Below are 23,531 nucleotides of genomic sequence, written 5' to 3' on the forward strand. Positions count from 1 at the left end.
TCAAAGAGACGTTGTACTATCAAATTATGTTTGTGTTAAGCACGATAATCAATGATAGAGCAATAATTAATATAATGTTAGCTTGTTGCTCAGCTCTTACATATAAGAACCAATTTAAGAAATTATATGTAAGTGCAATTACATGTGTGAAGACCTGCATGTACTATTATATGCAAATTAAATTAAATTGTCTCTTGCTAAATATTAGAAAGATAGAGTGGTGACTGCTATCTCTTAAAGTCAAGAAAAGCTATCATATTCGTATTGCATTTAGTTGACTGAAATTGCATGCCAAAATTATTCTTAAACAGGAACAATAAATATGATTAGGATAGTTAACAAATGTTATTAAAGTAGGAAAAATACCAATATAAACAAGGCAACAACTTCACGGTATTGGTTTTTGGGAGCATAAAAACTGTAGAATATATATAATCTTGTTTTTTTTTTTAATTCTATCCACTGTTATTTTAATATAAAAGAGCTTGAAATTTTTTTTAAAAAGTATTATAATCGTTCAGATATCGACTCAAATTAATATTGACTATAGATTTTGGGAGAACTTTTCTCACTCGAAATTCTCTCACGCCACAGAAAAGAGAAAGATTAAAGAGAGAATTGAGAAACGGTAATGAAAAATCTGCACTACCTTTATTAGTTACTATTTATCATCGAATCCGGATCCTGATTTCCTGCATTGTTATGCCTCTCCAGTACTTTTGTAAGCCCTTTGATCAATCACGTGGTTTAGAAAAATTTGTCTCTTTTATACTCATCCCAAAAACAAATGATTTAGAAATCATAAAATTAATACTAGGTGAGTCTTTTTTTTTACTTAGAATGCGAAACTTTGTAATAAATTGTGTCTTTTTTTTGTTAGTTAAAATTGCATTAGAAGATAAAAAAAATGCTATCAAATACCCTTAAGCATTTGCTAAGAAACCAAAAGTAAAACTTTTTCTTATTAGAAAGTGTAATGTGCATTGCACCATGACTTCTAATACAATTTTAACTTAAAAAAATTCTATTTATTGATTTTTTTGACACATTAATTTATTAATTCATTAATTAATTAGTGTTTTAGGACATCAATTAGCAAAACCCAAAAAGAATAATGTGAGAAATTAAACATGAATTTACAATTTTTATTTCGCAATTTGACTCAGTTTAGTAATTTACTGGATGTAACAAAATTGGAATAAAAATTGTAAATTCATGTTTGATTCCCCACATTATTCTCTTTCTTTTCTTGTCTAATTTTTCTTCACGACTTAACGTTTTATTCCAATTGTGCACTCTTAAAAAGACTGATCAAATAGCATTTCTTTACAAGGAAATGGAGATTAGACACGTGTTACTGTGTATTGTTTAGGGAAAGAAACAAGAGAACATGATTAGTAACATCAGACGACAGTAGTAGAATGAAGAAAAAAGTCTTAAAATAAAACGAAGAATAAAAAATGAATACATGCCGACAAAGGGCGAAGAAAAGTAAAGTAAAGAAATAGAGACACCAACAAACACTCAAACAGGCATGATTAGGAAAACATATTTGCTGTATGTCATGTAAAAAAAAAGAAGAAGAAGAAGAAGAAGATGAAAATTTGGTATCTGCTATAAGGGTGCATGCGTATTCCAAAACACAGAACAAGAGTTTCTTTTATTTTGTTTTGGTCTTCCCATAGACTAGCACGTGCATGCTGCCACATGCACTGCGGCAATTAACTCTCTAACTCTATTTGATTTTAAAGATCATTTTATTTTAAGAGTTTTTTTTAACATTTTCTCAAAATAAATGTTGGTTGGCAACTTCATCTTCATGTTTTTTTATCTAAGCTTTGTGGATATCATAGATCGACTAGTCAAGTTTCTGATTGCGACACTGTCAAATTAATAAATAGTTCACTAGAAGAAAGTTTATGTATATTGACAGATTATTTTCGACAACATCAAATTACTGAAGATCAAATTAATATATAGTGAGTGGAGTTCGTATGCTCGTGACAGTCAATTTTCAGTAATTTTCGTGTTGTATATATTGTGCAAAGCAGTGACAGCCAATAATCATAGATTGGTAGTCATAATATATTTTTATTAAAAATAAAAATAAAAAGATTTTACAGATGGCTTTGATCATTAGTAACGAGACTTTTTGTATGTGACAACTTCAAACTAAAACATTCGTATTAATTTTTTGCACAATGATTAGGGTATTTTTCTTGTAGGAAACATGTATGAGAATCCTACATAAGAATCGATACCCGCAAAAGAAAGTAGTATGAAAAAGACAAAAATATTCATATTGTGATTGATGTAATAATTTTATAACAGCGTATACTTTACGCTATTGTTTTATCTCATTTCTAGCTATGAATGTGTAAATTCGATTGAAAAGTATATATAATACGTCTTTCACTTGTTTTAAAAATATTGAAATATATAGAATGTCTGTTTTCCTGCATGTGTAATATGTAGTAATAATCTGTAGCCGAATGCAAGTGATCGATAATGGTAACATATATAGTACTGTACTAAATATTAATATATGTAACTCGGTGGTGATGTTCGTGGGATTAATTAGAACCACACAATACCCGGTCTTGATGCTGGTGTAGTGGTATTAGCTAGTACTGAAGCTAGCAAACAAGCATCGAAGTTTCCATCATCTTTTCTAAGAACTGGTGCAGCCGTGGCCTTCAAATTTTGATTGAAGCTCCACCACACTGGTTTCTATAGTGTTTTCAATATTAAATAATGATGATGATTGATAATGATCCAGCCCAAATAATAATACTTGTATAAAAGTATATATTTTTTATTATTATAAATGCAGGCAATTTTGATTGGGTAAGTTGATGACTTGTTATCTCTCTGGGCTCTGTTGCCTGAAAAGCCTGCATGCATCTTCATTGTCAACTTGCCAACATGTGAGATATTATAGATCTTGGCTGGTTATTAAGATTCGACTTTTTTTTTCATCACTTTCCATTAAATAATTTATTCGATAATAATAATAGCATCTAGTGCAATACTTATACAAGTAGCATTTCTCTTTATTATATAATTATATGATATAATAATAAACAAATAGCATGGGCTTTTGCAACTTTTGAATAGTCAACCTCGGCATATATTCTTTAACAACAACAGCCAAACAAATAAGAACCCTATTTTTTCACTAATAATAATGACAAATGCATAGCTAATGATTCGACCAAGTTCATTTCACCAGAACCTTGTGTTTTCCTAATTTAAAAAAAGTTACCACCTTATACAATAATTTCATACTTTTCATTTTCAACCGGTCAATTCAATCCACATTTCCAGACATAGATAAACGTTATATGTGTCATGCACTAATTTGTCAAGTTCTTGATGATTAGGTGAGCGTTAATGAGTTGCCATCTCACACATCCTCTCCTATATATATTGTAGTATTTTCCTTGCATAGTCTATAAGATCACCCATCTTCTCATAAGCTCTACTTAGCAAATCAAAATGGCACTTTCTTCTTCATCTTCAACATCCATATTTGCTTTAGCTTTGTTCACTACTCTTTTGCTTATAGGAAGTTCTTCAGCTCAACTCTCTGAGAACTTCTATGATAGTAAATGTCCCAAGGTTTTCTATGCCGTAAAATCCGTTCTTCAATCTGCTTTGGCTAAAGAACCTCGCCAGGGAGCATCTATCGTTCGCCTCTTCTTTCATGACTGCTTTGTCAATGTAAATTACTACTCTTCATCTATGTTAAGTTTTTATTTTTCTTTAGTTATATATACTATAATACTATATATTCTATGGTTTATCAAGGGTAATACTTTTATTTTGTCACCTATCAAGGGTAATAATACCTAACTACTTTTAGCATCAATCAAACAAAACCTATAAATTCATATGATTGTCAACAAATTTTTTTTCAAAGATTTCAAATCGTTCATTTATTCATTCATTAGGAACGTAATGGGTTGTGTGTGGATAATCGTAATTGCTAAAATACAAGTATTTAATAATGCAATACTATGTTCTTTTTAGTTGCTATCGGTCATTTATACGTATTTTTCTTTCTTTCCAAGTTTAATCGCTTTCAACAAGTCTTATTCGATGATGTGACATCACCAATAATGACACGTTTGAAGCATAAAAAAAATGAAGTGAAAATGTTGTTCTCATTATTGAAAAAATAACATTTTATGACTGTTTTTAAGGATTTTTAATAATTAACGGTTTTTAATTGTAGTTGTAGTCATTATTGTGAAATTTTTTTAACTTTTCACCATAGTTCACAAACCTTTTTAAAAGTTACAATTTCTAAAATAGTTTTTTTAAGAATCGTCTTAATTAGAAATTATTTTCTTTAAAAAAATAGATTATTTTAAGGATGTTTTGCGTAAAAATCATGTTAAAAAATAAATTTTCTAATACAATTTTTTAAAAAACTGTCTTATAATATCTTATTTTAAAAAGAAAAATTAAAAATTAAGGATTATAAAATGATTTTTCTAAAAATAATCTTAGAAGTAGACTTTTTGAAATTATTTTTTTAAAAATATCTTAAAATATATATTTTTTAATTAAAAAAATTAAAATAATAAATTATCAGATGATGAAAAACCAAAATTATTATATGTTATAAAAAAGAAATATTAAGAGACAAAATACAAAGAAAAGGTCCTAATATGAAGATATATCCAAATGTTTTTATGGTTAATTACGTACACCACTTTTTTTTTAAACACAGGGTTTTGGCTTTTCCGGCCATAGGTCCGAATCTCTAATAGAATAAATTAGTATATTTAAATATTTTTAGTCGAAGTTGAGTCATCATGCAAGATAATATAATAGAGTTTTTAAGGTGGCGTGAATAATACTGTTAATTTTTTAATCAATCAAATTATATATTATTTTTTATTAATAATTTTGTATTTTTAAATTAGTTTTTATTATTATTTTTAAATTAAAAAATATGATTAAAAATAACTTTAATTGATTAAAAAGCTAACCGTATCAAAATTTCTAAAATTATTGGAGTACATGAGTACAATCTCAATATAAATTCTATTTATTTATAACTAGAATAAAGTGTTTTACATGAGTACAATCTTTCATAAATAATTTATACATCTATTTTTCTTTTCAATTAATTTCCTTTGCACAGTAAATTAATTTATCACAATGCACATTTGATGATGCAAATTATGGTCACACTTGGGTTGAATGTTTATTTTTTGTTTTTAATTTTTGAAAATAACTTCTTTCTAAAATTTTCAAGATTTATAAAACAGAGAAAAAAAAGACGCTAACATATTACCATGTTTTCATTTCTTTAGAAAAAAATAAAAACGTTTATATGTTGTTTTCAATTTTAAATTTATTTTTAAAATTTTAAACAAACGTATTTTTACTCTTATTTTTTATTTTCTTTAAAAATTAAAACAGAAAACACGTACTCCAATTAAAACATTCCATGTAGGTTGTAGAATAATATATTTCCATCAAGAAGTAAAAGATAATCGATAATAAAATAGTATCCACAAAGAAGTAAGAATGTCAAAATAGATTCAATCAACTATAAATTTATTTTATTTAATACTTTAAAATGAGTTGGGTTGAGTTATTTAATTCAATCATTTAACTTGCATAATTCGTCTAACTCAATTATTGGCCAACTCAATGAGTCCTGACTTTAGTTGACTTATCAGATTAAACTTTTTTAGTTAATTATTTTGATGAGTTTAGTTAAATATTATTTTATTAAACATATAAATTCTATGTTATTTTATTGCTTTGTTTTACATTCATTTAAAACACGATTATAGTTTTTAAATATCATTTGTGCTAAGATAATCTAGTAAGATAAAACTTTTTATAATTATGACATTATGTTTCCTCATATTTCATATATATTTCCATAAAATAATTTTGGCAGCCAAGTTCGACCCGCAACCTATATTAATTGTGTAGGGTTGAAATTCTTAATCCAATCTCTAGTCCAACCCATCCCAGCAGGGATGAGTTATGTTAAGCCTATTTTAATTAACATCCTACCTACATTCATGCCAACACTTAATATATTCAACTATGGTGTTCATTAAACATATGCATTTTTTTTTTGGCTTAGAAGTGCTTCCTTCTAAAGTAAACTTTCACCTACCAATCCAATTTCGATAAAGTTAGTCACTGTTCTATAAATTAATTACAACTAATTATTGCTAATTGTGTATTGCTGCTTAATTAATTGGAAACAGGGTTGTGATGGATCAGTGTTACTTGATGGCCCTTCCTCGGAGAAGATTGCACTTCCCAACAAGAACTCTTTGAGAGGTTATGAAGTCATTGATGCCATCAAGTCTAAGGTGGAGGCACTATGCCCTGGAGTGGTGTCATGTGCTGATATCGTTACCATTGCTGCTCGTGACTCTGTTGCAATTGTGAGTTCAAAACCAATATAGACTATAAGATCATATTTAATTAATTAAGATTTTATAAAAAAATATATATTTAACATTTTTAAGTATTTATACAAATACCAAGTAGAAGTTTGGTTGTGCGTTCAAAACGTGAAAAACCAAGTCATTCGCAAGAAAGACGTGGAGGCTAGCTACACTGTGTAGCTGCTTGATGGATGTCAAAAAATGTGAAACCAAACATGCTCTATAAGTAACTTTTAATTTTGACAACTTATGTATGGTTATATGCCTTTGATAGAGTATATCATTACTCCACACACATATATTATATATAGATGTATAGGGTTGTTGAATACTTATTTATCAATTTGTATGGTTTATAAAATTTCATGATATGCAGCTTGGAGGGCCAAATTGGAAGGTTAAACTTGGTAGAAGGGATTCCACGACTGGCTTTTTCAACCTTGCAAACAGTGGTGTGCTTCCAGGACCGAATTCTTCCCTCAGCAGCCTTATCCAAAGATTTGATGATCAAGGGCTCTCTACCAAGGACATGGTTGCATTATCAGGTACATTTACTTTTCTCTTTTTTCTAGTTTGGTATATTTTCAAGATGACTTTATATTTAATTTATACAAACGTATGGCTTTCCATCCAAAGAAATTTAATTTGTTTATTTATACAGTATTTCCATAAGACTGAGATAAGAGAAGAAGTGAGAAAAATAAGAAATGAAATAATAGATGAGTATTGTGATAATAAAAGAAATTTTATTATATAATACAATATCTCACTATCTCTTTACTTAATAATTACTTGTAGTGGATATATATGTGGACCTGGATGTGACATTTAAATTACCACGTAAATGCATGCCATGCTCTTTCTCTAGGCTAAAAGCCATTTGACTTCTAAACAGAGAAGAGTCAAGTTAAAGGAAAAGCATGTTTAACTAACTTGAAAAAGATATATACGGTATTAATTGTTTCCACAGCCAAAAAAGAATAACACCATCCATTTACATATCATTTTCAGTTAGCATTATTCTGCCTCAAGAGTCTTTCATTATTTGTATATTATATTTATTTATGTTAACTGCATATTCAATTTATACACTGGATTAAGGAACGTACTTACTATTTGACAAGTAAATTGTATATGTGGTGAAATTCAAATGTAAAAGTATGAATTAATTATCAATTTCATTAGTAGTGCATCAATTCTATATATAACACACCATGAATATATACAAAAGAACTATTCAACTATATCTTCATGTTTCAAATTATTTTTGTCATGTTAAAAACTTCATTTTCATTGCAGCTGATTTTAATTATTGAAATCTTAGGCTAAATAATATTTTTGAAATTTTTATTTTTAATCATGTCAAATAAGGTTGAAATCTATATAACCAACCTCACCCAATGTGAGATAAGGCTTTCTAGTTGTTGACTTCTTGTTAAACACTTTACATGTCACAAGTGTTAATATTTAGACCACCCCTGTTTATTTGATATTTTCTGTGTGATTTCAGGAGCACACACAATTGGAAAGGCAAGGTGTGTCAGTTATAGAGATCGCATATACAATGAAAACAACATTGACAGTTTATTTGCCAAGGCAAGGCAAAAGAACTGTCCAAAGGGTAGCAGTGGAACACCAAAGGACAACAATGTAGCACCACTAGACTTCAAAACTCCTAACCATTTCGATAACGAATACTTCAAGAACCTCATCAACAAAAAGGGTCTCCTTCGTTCTGATCAAGAGCTCTTCAATGGAGGATCCACAGATTCACTAGTGAGAACTTACAGCAACAATCAAAGGGTCTTTGAGGCTGACTTCGTCACTGCAATGATTAAGATGGGAAACATCAAACCCTTAACTGGGTCAAATGGGCAGATAAGGAAGCAATGTAGGAGGCCAAATTAGAAGAGACACAACAAATAAATATATGAATTGAGTTTTTGTGTGTTACATATACACCCCAAAAGTGGGGTACCGGTAGTTCTTTTGTGAGCATGATCTGTTAAGTTGTTTTCTTGTTCCTTCAAAAATTGTTTTGTTGTTAAGTTCAATTTCAATTTTACTAGAGAGTTATTGTAAGGAATTAATTGTAAAGCATGTAATGTCATTTTAAGGATTGTTGTTACGGTTACAACAATTGTTACTGTTTCAAAAAACGTGATATGATGAAAGTGGAAAATTGTTTTTTTTTTTCATAAGAATTACTTTCAGTATATATTGAATTAAATTATTTAGATGCTATTATAAGATTGAAGATAATTTTAAATTCAATAATAAAGTCATGCAATAAAAGAAAAGTAAAGAAAAAGAGCAATGCAATTAAACAAAATAAAGGATTTGTTTCAATTACTCGAGAGCTTTCTCAAATGAGTTAAGATGTCATCAAGTAGTGATGTACGAGTAATCAATATCTATTTAATTCTTTTCGTACATATAATTGTAAAAGAGTATTTTAGTTGTCTACGAGATTTTAATTAATCTCCTTTGAGATTCTATTGGCATATTCACAAATTTTTTTTCATGAACATTAGTGTCACTCAACCAACCATTTCTTTGGTATGAAAAAGAAAATAGATATATCAACAACTGGTTAATTGATACATCAATTTAATTACAACAATTCATTTGTGATATAGAATTGAATTCTTGTAAAATAACTTACTGATCGTCTAATTTCTTAAATATAAATTCTCTTGAAGTTTCACAATTTAACTAATCCCTTGATTTTAATTATATGAGAAAATTGGTGTGCATAATTGTGTTTATAGTTTTTTGTTTTTAAAATTATTTTGAAAAAAAAATTAAACTATAATTTTTAGTGAAGAGTATGGAAGAGAGCAAGTGGAGAACGAAAATAGGACAATACAAAAAAATGAATAATAAAAAAACTGAAAGTAATTAATTAAAGAATCAAAACTGTTAGCTTATATATGTTTTGATTTTTTATTTTAAAAACTATAACATATTAAAAAAATCTGGTTTTAAAAAACTACTTTTATCTGAGATAACTTCTTTTCTTTTCTTTTCTTTTTTTTAAAAAAAAGCTTTTATAAACAAGACACATTATTCAGGGCACATTCCATAAGATTTATGATGCTAAAAAAATTCACAAAATCCAAAAGCTATTGAATTATATCTATAGTCATAGGTGCAATATGTTTAAAGATGAAGACAAATAAATCAATTAGAAGCATGGTCCAACATTTTATTTTGCAATTTGATAAGAATATCCGTCCAGTCAATGGATGACTAACTACTTCATACAAACATTTAATAAAGGTTTAGTTATAATAAACTACGACTAAAAGCTTATATTATTAAGAGTAGAAGTCAATAACATCACAATCCAATTAAATCTTATCCATCAAACCTTAGCTAAAAAGATTTAGCAATCCATGGCAAAGGAATAAGAGACGAGAAAAAGGGAAGAAAACTCTTTATTAACTTCAAGAAACTAGAAATGAACCTAAAGAAATCTTCAAAGAACCTAATTTCTTAAAATGCCTAAATCCTTAGGTGTACTTGGGTGTTACTGTTTTCGTCTCGCTTGAAAAGTTAACATAGAAAACCCTAACTATAGTAGCCTTTTGAATATGTTAGATGCTAAGCTTGGTGTCTTAGCAACCATTATTCGATGCGTAGGTATATATATGTATATACGTATTACACCAACTACATTATAGACTTTCCCTTTAAAAAAAAAAACTACATTATAGGCTTTGGAAATCTTGACAAATCTATCGCAACATTTGGCTTTGTTTGTTACTATCGAAAACGAACAGATTGATAGGGAAATGAAGGAAAAAGGCATATATTTTAATCTTGTCGTCCATTTGGTATGAATGTGAGAGGGAAGCATGACTAAAAAAGAACGGGGGGCCCACTGTTGCACTAATTGTCCATTTTAGGAGAGAAAAAAGAGAAGGAAAAGTGTTTTAGTGTAGTAAAAATACAAAAATATCCTTACTCAATTGGATACTTTTTTTTTTATTAAGGATGTTTCTATCATTTATTTCTTTTCATTTTCTTTCCTATTAAAATTATCTTACTTTTCACTCCATTTTTTTTTTCTTTTCCTTGTTTTTTTTTCAAACTACACATATCATTCCACAAAACATTACCTTTCTTATGTGAAAAATACTTGTGTGTTTTAAGTGTGACCACATTTAATCCAATCCAATTTAAATAAAAAAATGTGTTTGTTCAATTCATAAGAGGTGAAATCCAATGTAGGATGGGGTCATGAATTGAAAATTTTAACCTAATAAATATGAACTAACTAATAGAAGACTTTTACTTTTGAAAGATTATTTTAATTATTTTGCTCATTTTTTAAATATATTCGCATGGAATTTGTTTAAAAATATATACCTTCATTGACGCAACTCGATCCAAGTCAAATTTGAATTTGTTAGCTTAATTGAGTTATTTTCCTAAAATGAATTAACCAAATCAATCATTTATAAGTGGTGGTTCGGACTAACTTTTTTTCAAGTATAATTGTTTCTCTAGGATTCAACTTCTTTAAGATGAATAATTTATTTTAGAGACTAAAGAAAATAATCTTAGTCATTGATGAAAATATTTGGTTAATATTACGTGTACATATATAACAAACTGTGAAGAAATTAAAACATCAACAATTATTTTTTTCATCAGCGACTAAAATTACTTATTTTATCATTACTCATCTTAGAGGAGCCAGGTCTATAACAATGAATTAAAAAATAAAATATGATTGATTCTTACTCATATTCTATTATTTATTTTTATATAAAATATTTTTTCATATAAATCATTTATAAACATGCATACAAACAATGAATGTGTGTGTGACCCGTGTGAATGCACGGATTACCCACTGGTTTAAATGAATGCAATTATTTACTGACATGAGTTCATAAACAGAGTGTAAATGATTGAGGCTTGAGGAGTGTAATACAAATTGGTTTCCCGTTTCTTGAATCCCTTCAAATTGGATTTGTTTTTCTCGTGGCTTTTTTTTCCTCTTTTGTGCTCTACTGCTGTCTCAAGGTGGTTTAAAGGGGGAAGGGTGCCATGGCTTTTTGGAGAAGGTTAATGGAAGGATGAGCGTACTGTGTGAGGAGGACGAAAGGTGTTCATGTTCTTTGTGTGTTGATGATGGGAAATGTCAAGGTCAAAGTCAAAGTGTGAAGCCTTGACCAGTGTTTGAATTTATCAATGATGTTCTGCAAAGGGACATTGGAAAAGGAGTGAGAAGGGGCACGATGAACTATGAAGGATGGAAATATTTACATGAATTTTGTTACATTATAAGCAACTTGAGTTCCTGAATCTTTTTGGTCAATAAAGATTAAAGGCAATATGTCATAGATACTAATTCATGGCCAAACATTCGATTTATTGTTTTCATTTTCATCAGTGTATATATATCATATGCCTTGTGCTAAAGCATACAAACAACTTTTCGTTTGCTCTTTTGAAAGCATCACCATGGTATCAGCTGCAATATATTATTCTTGGTCTCCTGTAATGTCCAAAAAGTTGACTTCACACAAAAAATTATAAATTCCTTCTGTACAAGATCGAGACAGACAGGAGTGTTCTGCGACCATTAATCATCATTTTATTTTCAAAGAAGACTACAATTTGCCAATTTCTGAGTGTTTTGGACTAGTGCTCAGATCTAGATATCCATGTGAATAATAACAATACCTTCTTTATTTCGCCATTCAAAAGTACTTTAAACTTCAAAAGATGGCAAAATCTCTTCGTTCAAAACAGGGAACCAAAAATGGGGGGTGGGGGTAATCAACATAAAGCTAAAGCAATTAGTAGAATGCCGGCTACTGTCTATAAATACTATTACAAAAGTCTAGGTATACTACTATTTAATTTTTATTATCGAAGGGTTCAATCAGAAACAACAACCGCCACACAAACCCAATTTAACCAAGGAAGTTCATGATCACCAAATGAAGCACCAAATTACAGAGAACAAAATCCGCAAAAGCGCGCTCAGGTGCAAGATCCTGCAGTAGGATAGTAAGTCAAATATTATATCAAGCGAAGAAACCAACACACAGAATATGAATTCATTTCTTAAGTTCCTTCTTGCTTTGGCTTGTTTGTCATGTTAAAGATGTTGGGATCCAAGTTTGAAACTCCATCATAAAGCCAGATTGTTGAAATATAACATAACATGATGAATAAAAGAAAGCAAACCAAAACAGACAAGAAAAGGATTTTTACCTTGAATTCCTTATTCTCTTTATTCACTTGGATCCTGAGACAAACTGATCCAAAATGAAGAAGGAAAAGAATGATGAGAAAGACAAAAACACAATTTATGCATATGCACACAGACTTAGAAGACTCATAACTATGTGTGTGTATAAATATGCATAACAAGCTAGCCGCAAATTGTGATAGACCAAGCAAGCACACTTACCAGCAAGAACAGCAGTTCCTACACAAGAAAGTACTCCTGATAGGAAGGAGTTAAATGGAAATGATCCAACCAAAGCCATGTAAACAACCTGTTCGTTCACAAACAAGAACATAGGTTTGAACTATCATAAGCCCAGTAAACCACCTTGACCGAGGAAATCATTAAAAAACCGGAAACAGGAAGAATATCCAATCCAATAAAGCAAGTTTACAAGGAGCAGGAGGCACTTCCTGAATCCACACTATCTATTGCTAAAACAACTCAGGCATGAGGTAGCTTATTGCAACCCTCCTCTCTAAACTAAAGGTCAACATAGGAGGGTTTTGTGACTACACATTTAAGACTTGAGAGCGTGTATAAGTTCAGGCCTTCAAGGAAATCACATCCAGAGGCCAATCAAATACCCAACTTCAGGTCTTCAATTATGGATCTGCCATTAATCAGATGCAGAAATGGCCAGTGCCAATGACATCACATAGAAAAAGCCTAAGAGTATTTGCTACCCTGCCACTTTTTAAAGACTTAATTTTTTTTTTCTAAAACAACTCTACACTACTAAACAATCAATCAATTTATCATTCAAATCTACAGAGTTTTAGAAACAATCAAGCAATTTATCCTTCAAGGGTTTTGTCTCCTGGGCAATAAGAGCTTAAAAATCAAATAAAAGAAGATCCATTGCGCAACAAACAAAAAGTGCACCTGGATGAAAGCGGTGAATACGGCATAGATGACATAGAGATCAATGATCTGAAAGAAAGAAAGAGTAAAATTAGGGTTAGGAAAAGAGAGAAAGAGAGTGGAAAAAACAAGAATAATGTAGGGACCTTGAGATTAGTGGGGGTTGCAGCATAAGCAGACCAAAGAGCGCGGAAAAGGTCTTGGGCGTCCTTGCTGCTAGACCGAGGAGCCATTCTCTCAGATCAGATCTAGTCTTCGCGATTTGCCTTCTTCACTCTTCTCTCCAAACTCCTCTCTCTCTCTCTCTCTCTCTCTCTCTATAACTTCAACGCACAAAGTCACCAACCTCTAAAGTCAAATGGATTTTTTTCAATCTCTCTCTCTTGGGCTTAGGCCCTAACCCATCATCAAATGAATGAGGGCCGGTTAAAGCCACAAAATAATGTTTTGTTTTTACTTTTTCTTCTTTGATATAATTTTCATGATCTAGGACTAGTATGATTCATCTATTTTTTTTAAAATAAAAGGATAAATTCATTATTTACTCGTTATTAAAATTTATTTATTTTAAATAGATTTAAATACATATTTTGTCCTTACAGTTTAATGTTTTTTTTTCATTTTCTTTCTTGCAAATTTTTTTTTCATTTTAGTCCTTTTAAAATGCATTTTTTCGTCCTTAAAGCACTTTAAATAAAAAAAAAATTTGCTGCTCAGAACATTTTTTTACTGTTTAAAGCATTATAAAAAATAAAACAAACACATTTTAGAAAGACTAAAACGAAAAAAAAAACATTAAATTACAGGAAAGAAAAATATATTTAAGTATTTTAAATAAAAAAAATTCAATAATTATATTATCAATTATTGCTCTAACACCATAGATGTTACCTGTGGCTGATGTTAGAAGTGAACGGGTATGTATGCATATCCCACTCTTTTAATAATTTGAGATTATCCACATTTGGATATTTGATGCAAAAATATTTATTATGTGTAAATGTCTCTCTTTGTTGGTTCTGCCATATGCAAAGCAGCAGCAGTGTCCAGGGGCATACAAGCCATAAGCCTAAGCAGGTTTGTCAAATGTATTTTGTTGTATTTATTTAACCAACATTTTGTTTTACAGGTCAGGTTACTTGGATTTCAGGCATATTAACTTATTACTAAAATACATTTTTTTTTTGTTACTGTAATTGGTTAAGGGCATCCAAGCATACACAGGAAGAGGGCATAGTGAGAGTAAACACCTAATCAATTATTAAGATTAGTAATGATACATACACATTGCTACACACTTCTTCATATCTTTCACCAATGTGTTCGTAAGAGAACTTTGCATATTTATCTGTTGCCTTTCTAATTTGTTGTATGTTCCTTTGATTGATAAAAGAACCGTATCTTCAATATTATCTTCTGATTTCTTTATGGTCCTTAGCAACTGTTGGAGTATTTTATAGTAGCCTGAAGATATATACCAAGTGTGCTCAGATAAATAAGATCCTATTTGGCGAATTATTCTTGTTGAATTGTGAGTATTTAAAAATCATAACAATATAATTTGTATGGCATGTAATTTATGAAGCTCAGATACTTCAAAAATGGAAAAGTATAGGTGTTAGTACCTGTGTCTGACATCGATACGCCCTTATACGTGTTCAAGAAGTATTTATCTTTTTAAAAAAAAATGTAAAACATGATTGGGATATGACTACGATACGGCTCAAGCCGGCTAAATACTACTTCAATATGGCTCAAGCTGTTTTAGATATGGCTCCGATACGGCCTGAGCCACTTTTAATTTTTTTTTTTCTTGTTTTAACATTAGGATTTTTTAAATAAAAAAAAGATCAAGATATATACAAAACACAACTCCTTTTCTCTTCTCATGACAAACAAAAATACAACGTGTTCTTTTCCTCTTGTCCAAGCATGACAACTTCTTTTTGACAATTTTGAATGTTTTTCTAATGAGGGGATTTATTTTTCCAGCAAGTGTTTGCAATCTTTGCTTAAACAGAATTTGCATATTTGCAGTGTTTAAACAAAACTGAAAAGCATTTGCATAATTGTCCTTTAGCACCAGCACTATTGCATTTTATTTTACATCCACATATAATTTTTATCAACATATCCAAAACATATCCTTAATTTCAAAAAAATTATGATATCCCCATATCTGTGTCATATCATACCCGTGTCGTATCCCATATCTAGGCTTCATAGCATGCAAGCAATTTTTCAAGTGATGTCTTCATTTTGCCTGATGAGCAGGAGATGTTTTCTTTGTAAACTTGGATGAAGTACTTGTTGGAGCTACCTCAGTTGTTTTCAACAATTGGAGGTTTTGGTAGTGAGGAACAGATGAAAAGAATTAATGGCGAGGCTAATGTTGTTGCTATGAATATTGCAAGGGAATACGGTGAACCATCTCATTGAGCATGAATTTCCAGATAAATTAACCTGCATGCGTTTCAGCCTTCATTCATGTTAGACATAATAGAGTTTCATGCATACCCTTCCATAATGCAAGACATATATAACCTGTTGATAGCAGCAATGTGCTCTGATCTTTATGAAGCAAGCCTCGTCCTCATTTTAATTCTCTTAATTGTCATATATTACTACAGGTAGCTAGCTTTATTTGAAGAATTGCAATGAATTATTTTATAGTATCACTACATCAAGTAGATCACAATTATTTACATGTATGTTACTAGTTATGTGATTTCTAGAGTTCTTTTTTTTTTTTCTTTTTTCCAAAGAGCTGTTATTCTTTATCTGTCACTTTGTCGAACTCTGGAAATTGCTCTTCTTTATTTCTTTTTTGAGAATGTTTATGGATCCGGGGAAGGATTAGTGGAATTAATCAACACATCTATTTTTTTTATAATTGCAAATTACATTATTTTCAGTTGTCACTGAAAATTGGATCAAGCAATAGGAGATGGTATGTAAGGTTTTGTAACTAATTGTAATAATGTTGTCTACGATGCCTTCTTTCAAACACACAAACCCCGGCCAAAACTTTCAATCTATTAAATTGTTAGGGAGTGGAGTTATGAGATTCACAAATTCCATTAGATTAACGAGAAATGAATCCAATGATAATCGTTGATGAACCAACAAAGAAATACAAACTTCATTAGCTTAATGAGAAATGCAACTCTTATGCCACTTTTAACTGTTAACACTTGAATAATTTCTTCTTCAAATGCTTGTTATATACTATCATCTAAGGATGAAGACAATATCCAGATCCCTGTCTTATTGAAAGGGACAGTTAATACATCACCAAATACAACTATTTGCCCACTAACATTTTGCCTGGGCTCAGAAACAAAAGTTACACTTGCATGCATAATTTTTCTTCACATCACAGACAGGTGTGTCACGTGAAGACACGATCAATCCTCTTCCTCCATACATATTCTCCCCCTTTACAAGCACGTGTAAACAATAAAAAAACAACTTTACCCATATTATGTGCACAATGCAATGTATAAATCTTACATATTTTTGTAAGTAGATTCAAAACCATTGGATGCCTCACAAGGTTGGAAAATCGAGATCAAGCTCTTCCAGCACTACCATGTCTTTGGCTTCTAAATTGATTAAGGAGAGCCAAGGCCTAAATTGAAAAACAATTCCATCACTTCTTTCTTGTAACAAGAAAACAAAATATAGTAAAAAGGAAACTAAATTACGAAACCATAAAGAACCTATACCTTTTCTTTGGCCCTTGGGGTGCCTGATTGTGACAATGCTACTAAAGGGGGCACAGCTCCTTCTTGGAGCACCATGGTTAAGTATCTATGATTGTCTGAGCATAGATGTAGAAGAGCTGCTGCTGCATTCTCTTTTCCTCTCGCAGAACCCGACTCGATAACTTCAACCAAAACAGGAATGCCACCTTGCTGACCAATTGCTGTTTTCCCTTCTGGTATCGTAGCAAGATTTGCTAAAACAGCCACTACCTTATCAACCATTCCGGCTGCCAGGTCCATTAAATCTACAAGGTTTTTCACAGCACCAGCTTGCACAATCCGATCCTTGTTTTCATGAAATAATGACAAATTAAACAAAGCAGTGGCAGCATCTTTCTTCCCTCTAGGGGTCCCATTCCCTAATAAATCAACCAGTGGTCTAATTGCCCCAGCCCTGCCTATCCTGATCTTGTTTTCCTCAGTAACTGATAGGCTGAAAAGAGTGGCAGCTGAATTCTCCTTGGCTTCTGGACTCCCTATCTGAAGGACGTGAATCAAAGGTTCAATTGCACCAGCATTAGCAATAGCAGCTTTGTTGTTATCATTGATTGATAAGTTAAGAAGTGTTGTAACAGAATGTTCCTGGATTGTAGTATCCGTTGATTGCAGTAAATCGACTATTAAGCTAATGGCTCCACAATTCGAGATCACAATTCGGTTATCCATATTTTCCTTAGCAAGAAGGTGGAGTTCTGCTGTTGCCTCTCTCTTACAATGAACAGAATCGCACTTTAACTGCTCCAATAATTTCCGAACCTGGGTTTCAGCAGCAGAAAGATCAGCTCTTGTTTCGATAGGATTAGACACTACCCTAGGAACAAGCCACTCAGATGACCTTTACAAATACTAGAGATCATAAAACAATTCATAATGCATTTTCCTACTCTGAAAAACTCCAATGCATAAATCCATTTGTACAAAAGGTTTTAGAAAACTGAAACTCTGATATGAGAAGAACCAAATACCACTTGAAGAAGTGGAAGACCAACTCCTACCATAAGCAAGGCTGATAAGAGAAGAACCCTTGACTATAAACAGGATTTTCATGTCTGACACATAGCCAACAGGGGACTCATGCTTATGCATTGCATTTCCTATCTGGTATTATCCAGAGAACCTCAATATAGTAGAGTTATAAGATGTTATTACTCAGTATTGCACTATTATGCACATGAAGCAAATATCTTTTATCACTGGATAACAATAGAACTTGAACTGGCAGCTGAGTTAAGCTAAAACCACCATTAGCTCAACTTAACACAACTCCAATAATGACATCACGTCATCAATAAAAGCTTTTCCCTCTTGGCAGGGCTGACTATATGAAAAAAAAAAAAAAAAACAACCTTGTGTTCTGTCAAAAACTAATTTTTCATCATGGTCATTTAGATCTTTGCCTTTTTTAATGGTTTCTCTTTATAGTTTTCCGTGGTTTTTCTTTTCCTCTATTTATTGGATTATCCTCCATCCACTAAACATTTCCTTTCGGGGGAATCTATTGATCTTCTTGAACACATGGCCAAATCATCCTTTGGCCAGATTGTCATCTTTTCCTTGGCAAGTGATATTCCGACTTCTTCTCTACCATATTCATTTTTTATTTTATCTTGTCTAAATCATCTGTCCATGTCATAAAGATCCAACAAAGTTTTACGTTATCCATTGATTACACAACACAACCTGCCTCTTCAACTCAGGCTAGGCACTGGCTATGTAATAATTGGAAACAAAGCACAACATAAACAAACTTAGGCTCAATTCAACTCAATAAAAAAAGAGGAAGCAAAAAAAAAAAACCATGCAGCATGCTGAACTCAAGTGTCCAAACAAGTAACTGGGAGTATCAAATCAAACACAACTTGACTCCACGTGGTCTAAAATCAATTTACTTCAGCTCGATCAAAAGCACATTGCAATAAGGAATATTACAAATCCAGTCAAAAGTTTCGAGTTTCAAACAGAAAAATATAACATTACACAACAGTGAACCAAACAAGATCAACAAAGAAACATAAAATGCTACAACAAAGGAGTGGGTAAGTAACCAATAACCAATACAAAGCAAATGCAACAACACATGCTCAAGGTGCAGCACTAGAAACTCAACACAACCGCACATACCCTTTAAGTAAAAATGCAATTTTTTTATAAAATGAAAGCACAAAGTGATGAAATAAGGTCTATATAAATAAATAAAAATTGAGAAAGTAATAAAATATGGGTTTTACCAAAAAGAGGGGACTGAGGGAACAATTCCCAGTTGATTGTGAGAGAAATGAGAAAAATTGGCTGACAGCGCCGCTCAAATGGGTTTTCCGGCCACCGTTGGAATGGGAGGAGCTGAAAGCCGCAGTGGCGGTGCTAAAATAAACTTGATGTTCGACGACGACGACGATTTCCGAACCATCTTCCTTATCTCCCTCGCGGCCTCAATCTTGGCGCTGAGGTTCCCGTTCATCAGCTTCTCCGAAAGTTCGATTATCTGAATGTGTTTTCCGAGGCTCCATGTCGATGTTGCTTCTGATTCTGTTTCTGTTTCTATTTCTATTTCTGTGTTCTCTCCCTCTTCCATCTCTCTCAGTGGGTGTGTGTGTTTTGGGGCCGAAGCCAACCCTTTCTTCTTCTCCTTCTCGATTCCTAACCCCTTTTCATAAAAATACAGACTAAATAAAAATGAATTTTATTTTGTGTAAACTAATGTATCTAATTTACGATCCGGAGGAAATCTAGCTGATTAAACTGTGATAAAAAAATTTACATTACGGGGTTTGGTTACGTAGGGAGTATAAAAAAAAAAAGAGAATCCTAGACCTTAAGTGATGAACGAGACACACCCTCATATATCCCCAACTTGGAAGAGTAAGCTAGAGGCACACACACACACCCAATGGCCTCCATTTATGCTCCAACAAGATCACTTCTCTTCACCCATACAACCAAATGCTTCTTCCGTCCCTTCAAACCCTCTTCTTCTCCCTTTCCTCTCCACTGCGCCACAAAAACCACCTGCAGCACCCTCCAACAACAACCTCGCCGCAACAACAACAATAACAACGTCATCGGAATCCTCGAAGAGCGTGGTCTGGTCGAGTCCATCACCAGCGACGCGCTCCGCAGCGCGTGCCTCACACCACCACCCCTCAAGGTCTACTGCGGCTTCGACCCCACCGCGGAGTCCCTCCACCTCGGCAACCTCCTCGGCCTCATCGTGCTCTCCTGGTTCCGTCGCTGCGGCCACCGCGCCGTCGCGCTCATTGGCGGAGCCACCGCGCGAGTCGGTGACCCCTCCGGGAAATCCCTCGAAAGACCCGAACTTGATGCCGAAACCTTGGAGAGGAACCAAATGGGTATCTCGAACACCATTCATGAGATTCTGGGTCGCGCTCAAAATTCGAACTTGGTGGGTCCCGATTCTGATTCTTCTGTTGTCATTCTGAACAACTATAATTGGTGGAAGGAGTTTAGTTTGTTGGATTTTTTGAAAAGGGTGGGTAGGTTTGCTAGGGTGGGGTCAATGATGGCTAAGGAGAGTGTTAGAAAGAGGTTGGAATCTGAACAAGGGATGAGTTACACTGAGTTTACTTATCAGTTGTTGCAGGGCTATGATTTCTTGCACTTGTTTCAGAATGAGGGTGTTAGTGTTCAGATTGGGGGGAGTGACCAATGGGGTAATATAACTGCTGGGACTGAGTTGATTAGGAAGATTTTGCAAGTGGAAGGTGCTTATGGTTTGACATTCCCTCTTCTTTTGAAGAATGACGGCACAAAGTTTGGAAAGTCCGAGGATGGCGCCATTTGGTTGTCTCCAACGTTTTTGTCTCCATACAAGTTTTACCAGTATTTTTTTAGTGTGCCTGATGATGATGTTATTAGGTTTTTGAAGATTCTTACCTTTTTGGACATTGAGGAGATAGTTTCCTTGGAGGGGGAGATGGGGAAGCCAGGCTATGTCCCTAACACTGCTCAGCGGAGGCTTGCAGAGGAAGTTACGCGGTTTGTTCATGGAGAGGATGGTTTGGCTGAGGCTCTTAAAGCCACTGAAGCATTGAGGCCGGGGTCTGAGACAAAGTTGGACTGGAAAACCATAGAGGGGATTGCTGAGGATGTGCCATCTTGTTCTTTGGCCTATGATGCAGTTTTGAATCTGTCGTTGGTGGATCTTTCAGTCTCTTCTGGTTTGTTTGAGAGTAAATCTGCTGCAAGGCGGTTGTTGAAGCAAGGAGGGCTTTACTTGAATAATAACAGAGTGGATAGTGAAAGTAAGAGGATTGAGGCTGCGGATATAGTGGATGGGAAAGTTCTCCTGTTATCAGCTGGCAAAAAGAATAAGGTGCTGGTGAGAATAGCTTGAGAGTATTTATTGGATAGGATATTCTTTGGAGACTATCATTTGATCTGGTTTTGTTGTATTCTTAAGAAACTTTTGATTTTCTTGCTACACGGAAGCTTCGAAGTTACCTATGGAATTTCAACCAATTTGGCTTTACAATCCCATGATGACATATCCATGCATTCATTAGGGACAAAAATTAGATGCATTTCTTTAAGTGTTCTCCAATTGGAATTAGAGTTTCTTCTCGGTAACTTTTATTGATCTTTCATGCAAACCTTTATTTCATAGATTATCAAAGGTGAAAATTTAATTCTGACCAGAGAACAACATCAAAAACACCTAAGGAACTGCATCTAAGTTGTCTTTCTAATAATACCTCTAAGTTGCATCCATTCTTTGGTAAACATTGCTGCAACGTTCTTATTTATGGAGTATCTAGCATTGCAGCTTTAAATTTGTACGTTCAAAATTTCAAGAGAGAATATTGAAAGTAAATACATTTATTAACCATTGTTGAACAAATGCTAATTGCATTGAGCATAAATTTATTATTCATGAACTCTTTGGTGGTTGGTTGGGGGTGTGGTCTCTTTGATGGAAGTTTTGATCTTTGATCTATAATATTTTGATGTTTTGCTACATATTTTAGTATTGTGTGTCTGACTTGGAGTAATAGTCTGGTTGAACTAGTTGGAGTTCTATTTGCCATATATTTGTATGGCATATTGATATTCATGCCAACTTATATGCTTATATATCAAGAACCTGATGTAGCAGGCTACACTACTATCCAATGAAAACCCTGATGTATAGTGAATCATTAGACTGGTCAATATAGCAAATACTAATCTTTTCACTCGAGCTTTGTCTTAAAGCTGCAGCTTCACTGGCTTAATGGCTGCTTCAAAGTTGTTGCTCTGTTGCATGACATTGAATAGGGTTGTTTAATTCTTCTGGTTGATTGGGGAGCTACAACCTCATGGAAGAAAAAGATGGGCAATGATTCTATAAATTCATTAGCATGGTGAAAAGATATTTTCTTGGTTAATTTATAATCTTCAATTATACCTAAAATAGCATTACAATTATGATTTTCTATTAATTTGATCATTCATGTTCTGAAATGTTTGGTATGGCTAAAGAGTTGTATATTAAGGTTTCTCAATAAAGATTGAATCTTCATTAGTGTGAATGTTAAAAACTCTGATTGATTTTTGTTTTCCCTTCTCTTGGATTTATGTACTTCCTAATTTACTGCAAATTTGGTATGTAGATCGTGGAATTTCGTTGAGTTTGTGAAGAAAACAAGATTTTTTTAAATAACGCTAGCTGTGGAATTATATTTGGAGCATATTGATGGGTTATGTAACAATTTTCTACAATACTGTTTTTGACTTCTTTTTTTTCTCTCATCTCACATTAAGTATCTTATCTCATGTTTTTCTCTCATCCTATCTCTTTACTGTACATTTTTTGTATAAAAAATTGTACAAATGTAATTTCGCTTAATTGTATTAATAGTACAGGGCAACGTAAATGCTGCAGAACCACATCTGCAGGTTTAAATGAAAATAATGCTTACTAGATTTTCTTTTTTGGAGACATCTGAAGCTATATTGTTTTTGTGCGTATTATTTCTCTTTTTCCAAAGAGTTTAAGATAAAATGATATAAAATAGATTAAGAAAGATGATGTGAATTACCACTTAGAAAGTGAATAATGAAGAATGTGTTGTCACATGAATAATTAATCGAATGTACTGCTAAAAGTTCTAATTCGATTTCAAAATAATTTAAGCGATTGATACTGAGAGAGGGAATTTGTCTCTCATCAGTGGGTTCTGAAGCTATTTAAGTAAATACTTGACTTACAGACTTAGTCGA

General features: G+C 32.5%; 4 protein-coding genes across 4 annotated transcripts; 2 read left to right on the top strand and 2 right to left on the bottom strand.

Moving 5' to 3' along the window:
* The first annotated feature begins 3,443 nt into the window (after window positions 1-3,443).
* On the top strand, window positions 3,444-8,629 carry LOC114382967 (peroxidase 4-like). The gene is made up of 4 exons (XM_028342519.1): window positions 3,444-3,723; window positions 6,246-6,428; window positions 6,808-6,976; window positions 7,942-8,629. Exons 1-4 carry the CDS (start codon window positions 3,499-3,501, stop codon window positions 8,337-8,339), a joined length of 975 nt encoding a protein of 324 aa, XP_028198320.1. The 5' UTR covers window positions 3,444-3,498; the 3' UTR covers window positions 8,340-8,629.
* A 3,480-nt stretch (window positions 8,630-12,109) lies between these two features.
* On the bottom strand, window positions 12,110-13,930 carry LOC114384994 (dolichyl-diphosphooligosaccharide--protein glycosyltransferase subunit DAD1). Its single transcript, XM_028344891.1, has 5 exons — window positions 13,695-13,930; window positions 13,570-13,617; window positions 12,868-12,955; window positions 12,669-12,712; window positions 12,110-12,448 (listed from the first exon to the last, which is right to left on the bottom strand). Exons 1-5 carry the CDS (start codon window positions 13,779-13,781, stop codon window positions 12,365-12,367), a joined length of 351 nt encoding a protein of 116 aa, XP_028200692.1. The 5' UTR covers window positions 13,782-13,930; the 3' UTR covers window positions 12,110-12,364.
* A 2,748-nt stretch (window positions 13,931-16,678) lies between these two features.
* LOC114384996 (U-box domain-containing protein 4-like) lies at window positions 16,679-19,671 on the bottom strand. The gene is made up of 3 exons (XM_028344893.1): window positions 19,544-19,671; window positions 17,277-18,071; window positions 16,679-17,179 (listed from the first exon to the last, which is right to left on the bottom strand). The coding sequence occupies exons 2-3, from the start codon at window positions 17,979-17,981 to the stop codon at window positions 17,120-17,122; spliced, it is 765 nt and encodes a 254-aa protein (XP_028200694.1). The 5' UTR covers window positions 17,982-18,071; window positions 19,544-19,671; the 3' UTR covers window positions 16,679-17,119.
* Window positions 19,672-20,176: 505 nt separating this feature from the next.
* On the top strand, window positions 20,177-21,899 carry LOC114384995 (tyrosine--tRNA ligase, chloroplastic/mitochondrial-like). Its single transcript, XM_028344892.1, has one exon. It carries the CDS (start codon window positions 20,203-20,205, stop codon window positions 21,664-21,666), a length of 1,464 nt encoding a protein of 487 aa, XP_028200693.1. The 5' UTR covers window positions 20,177-20,202; the 3' UTR covers window positions 21,667-21,899.
* Window positions 21,900-23,531: the final 1,632 nt, after the last annotated feature.

This window comes from Glycine soja, chromosome 14 (assembly GCF_004193775.1).
Source record: "Glycine soja cultivar W05 chromosome 14, ASM419377v2, whole genome shotgun sequence".
Lineage (NCBI taxonomy): Eukaryota > Viridiplantae > Streptophyta > Magnoliopsida > Fabales > Fabaceae > Glycine > Glycine soja.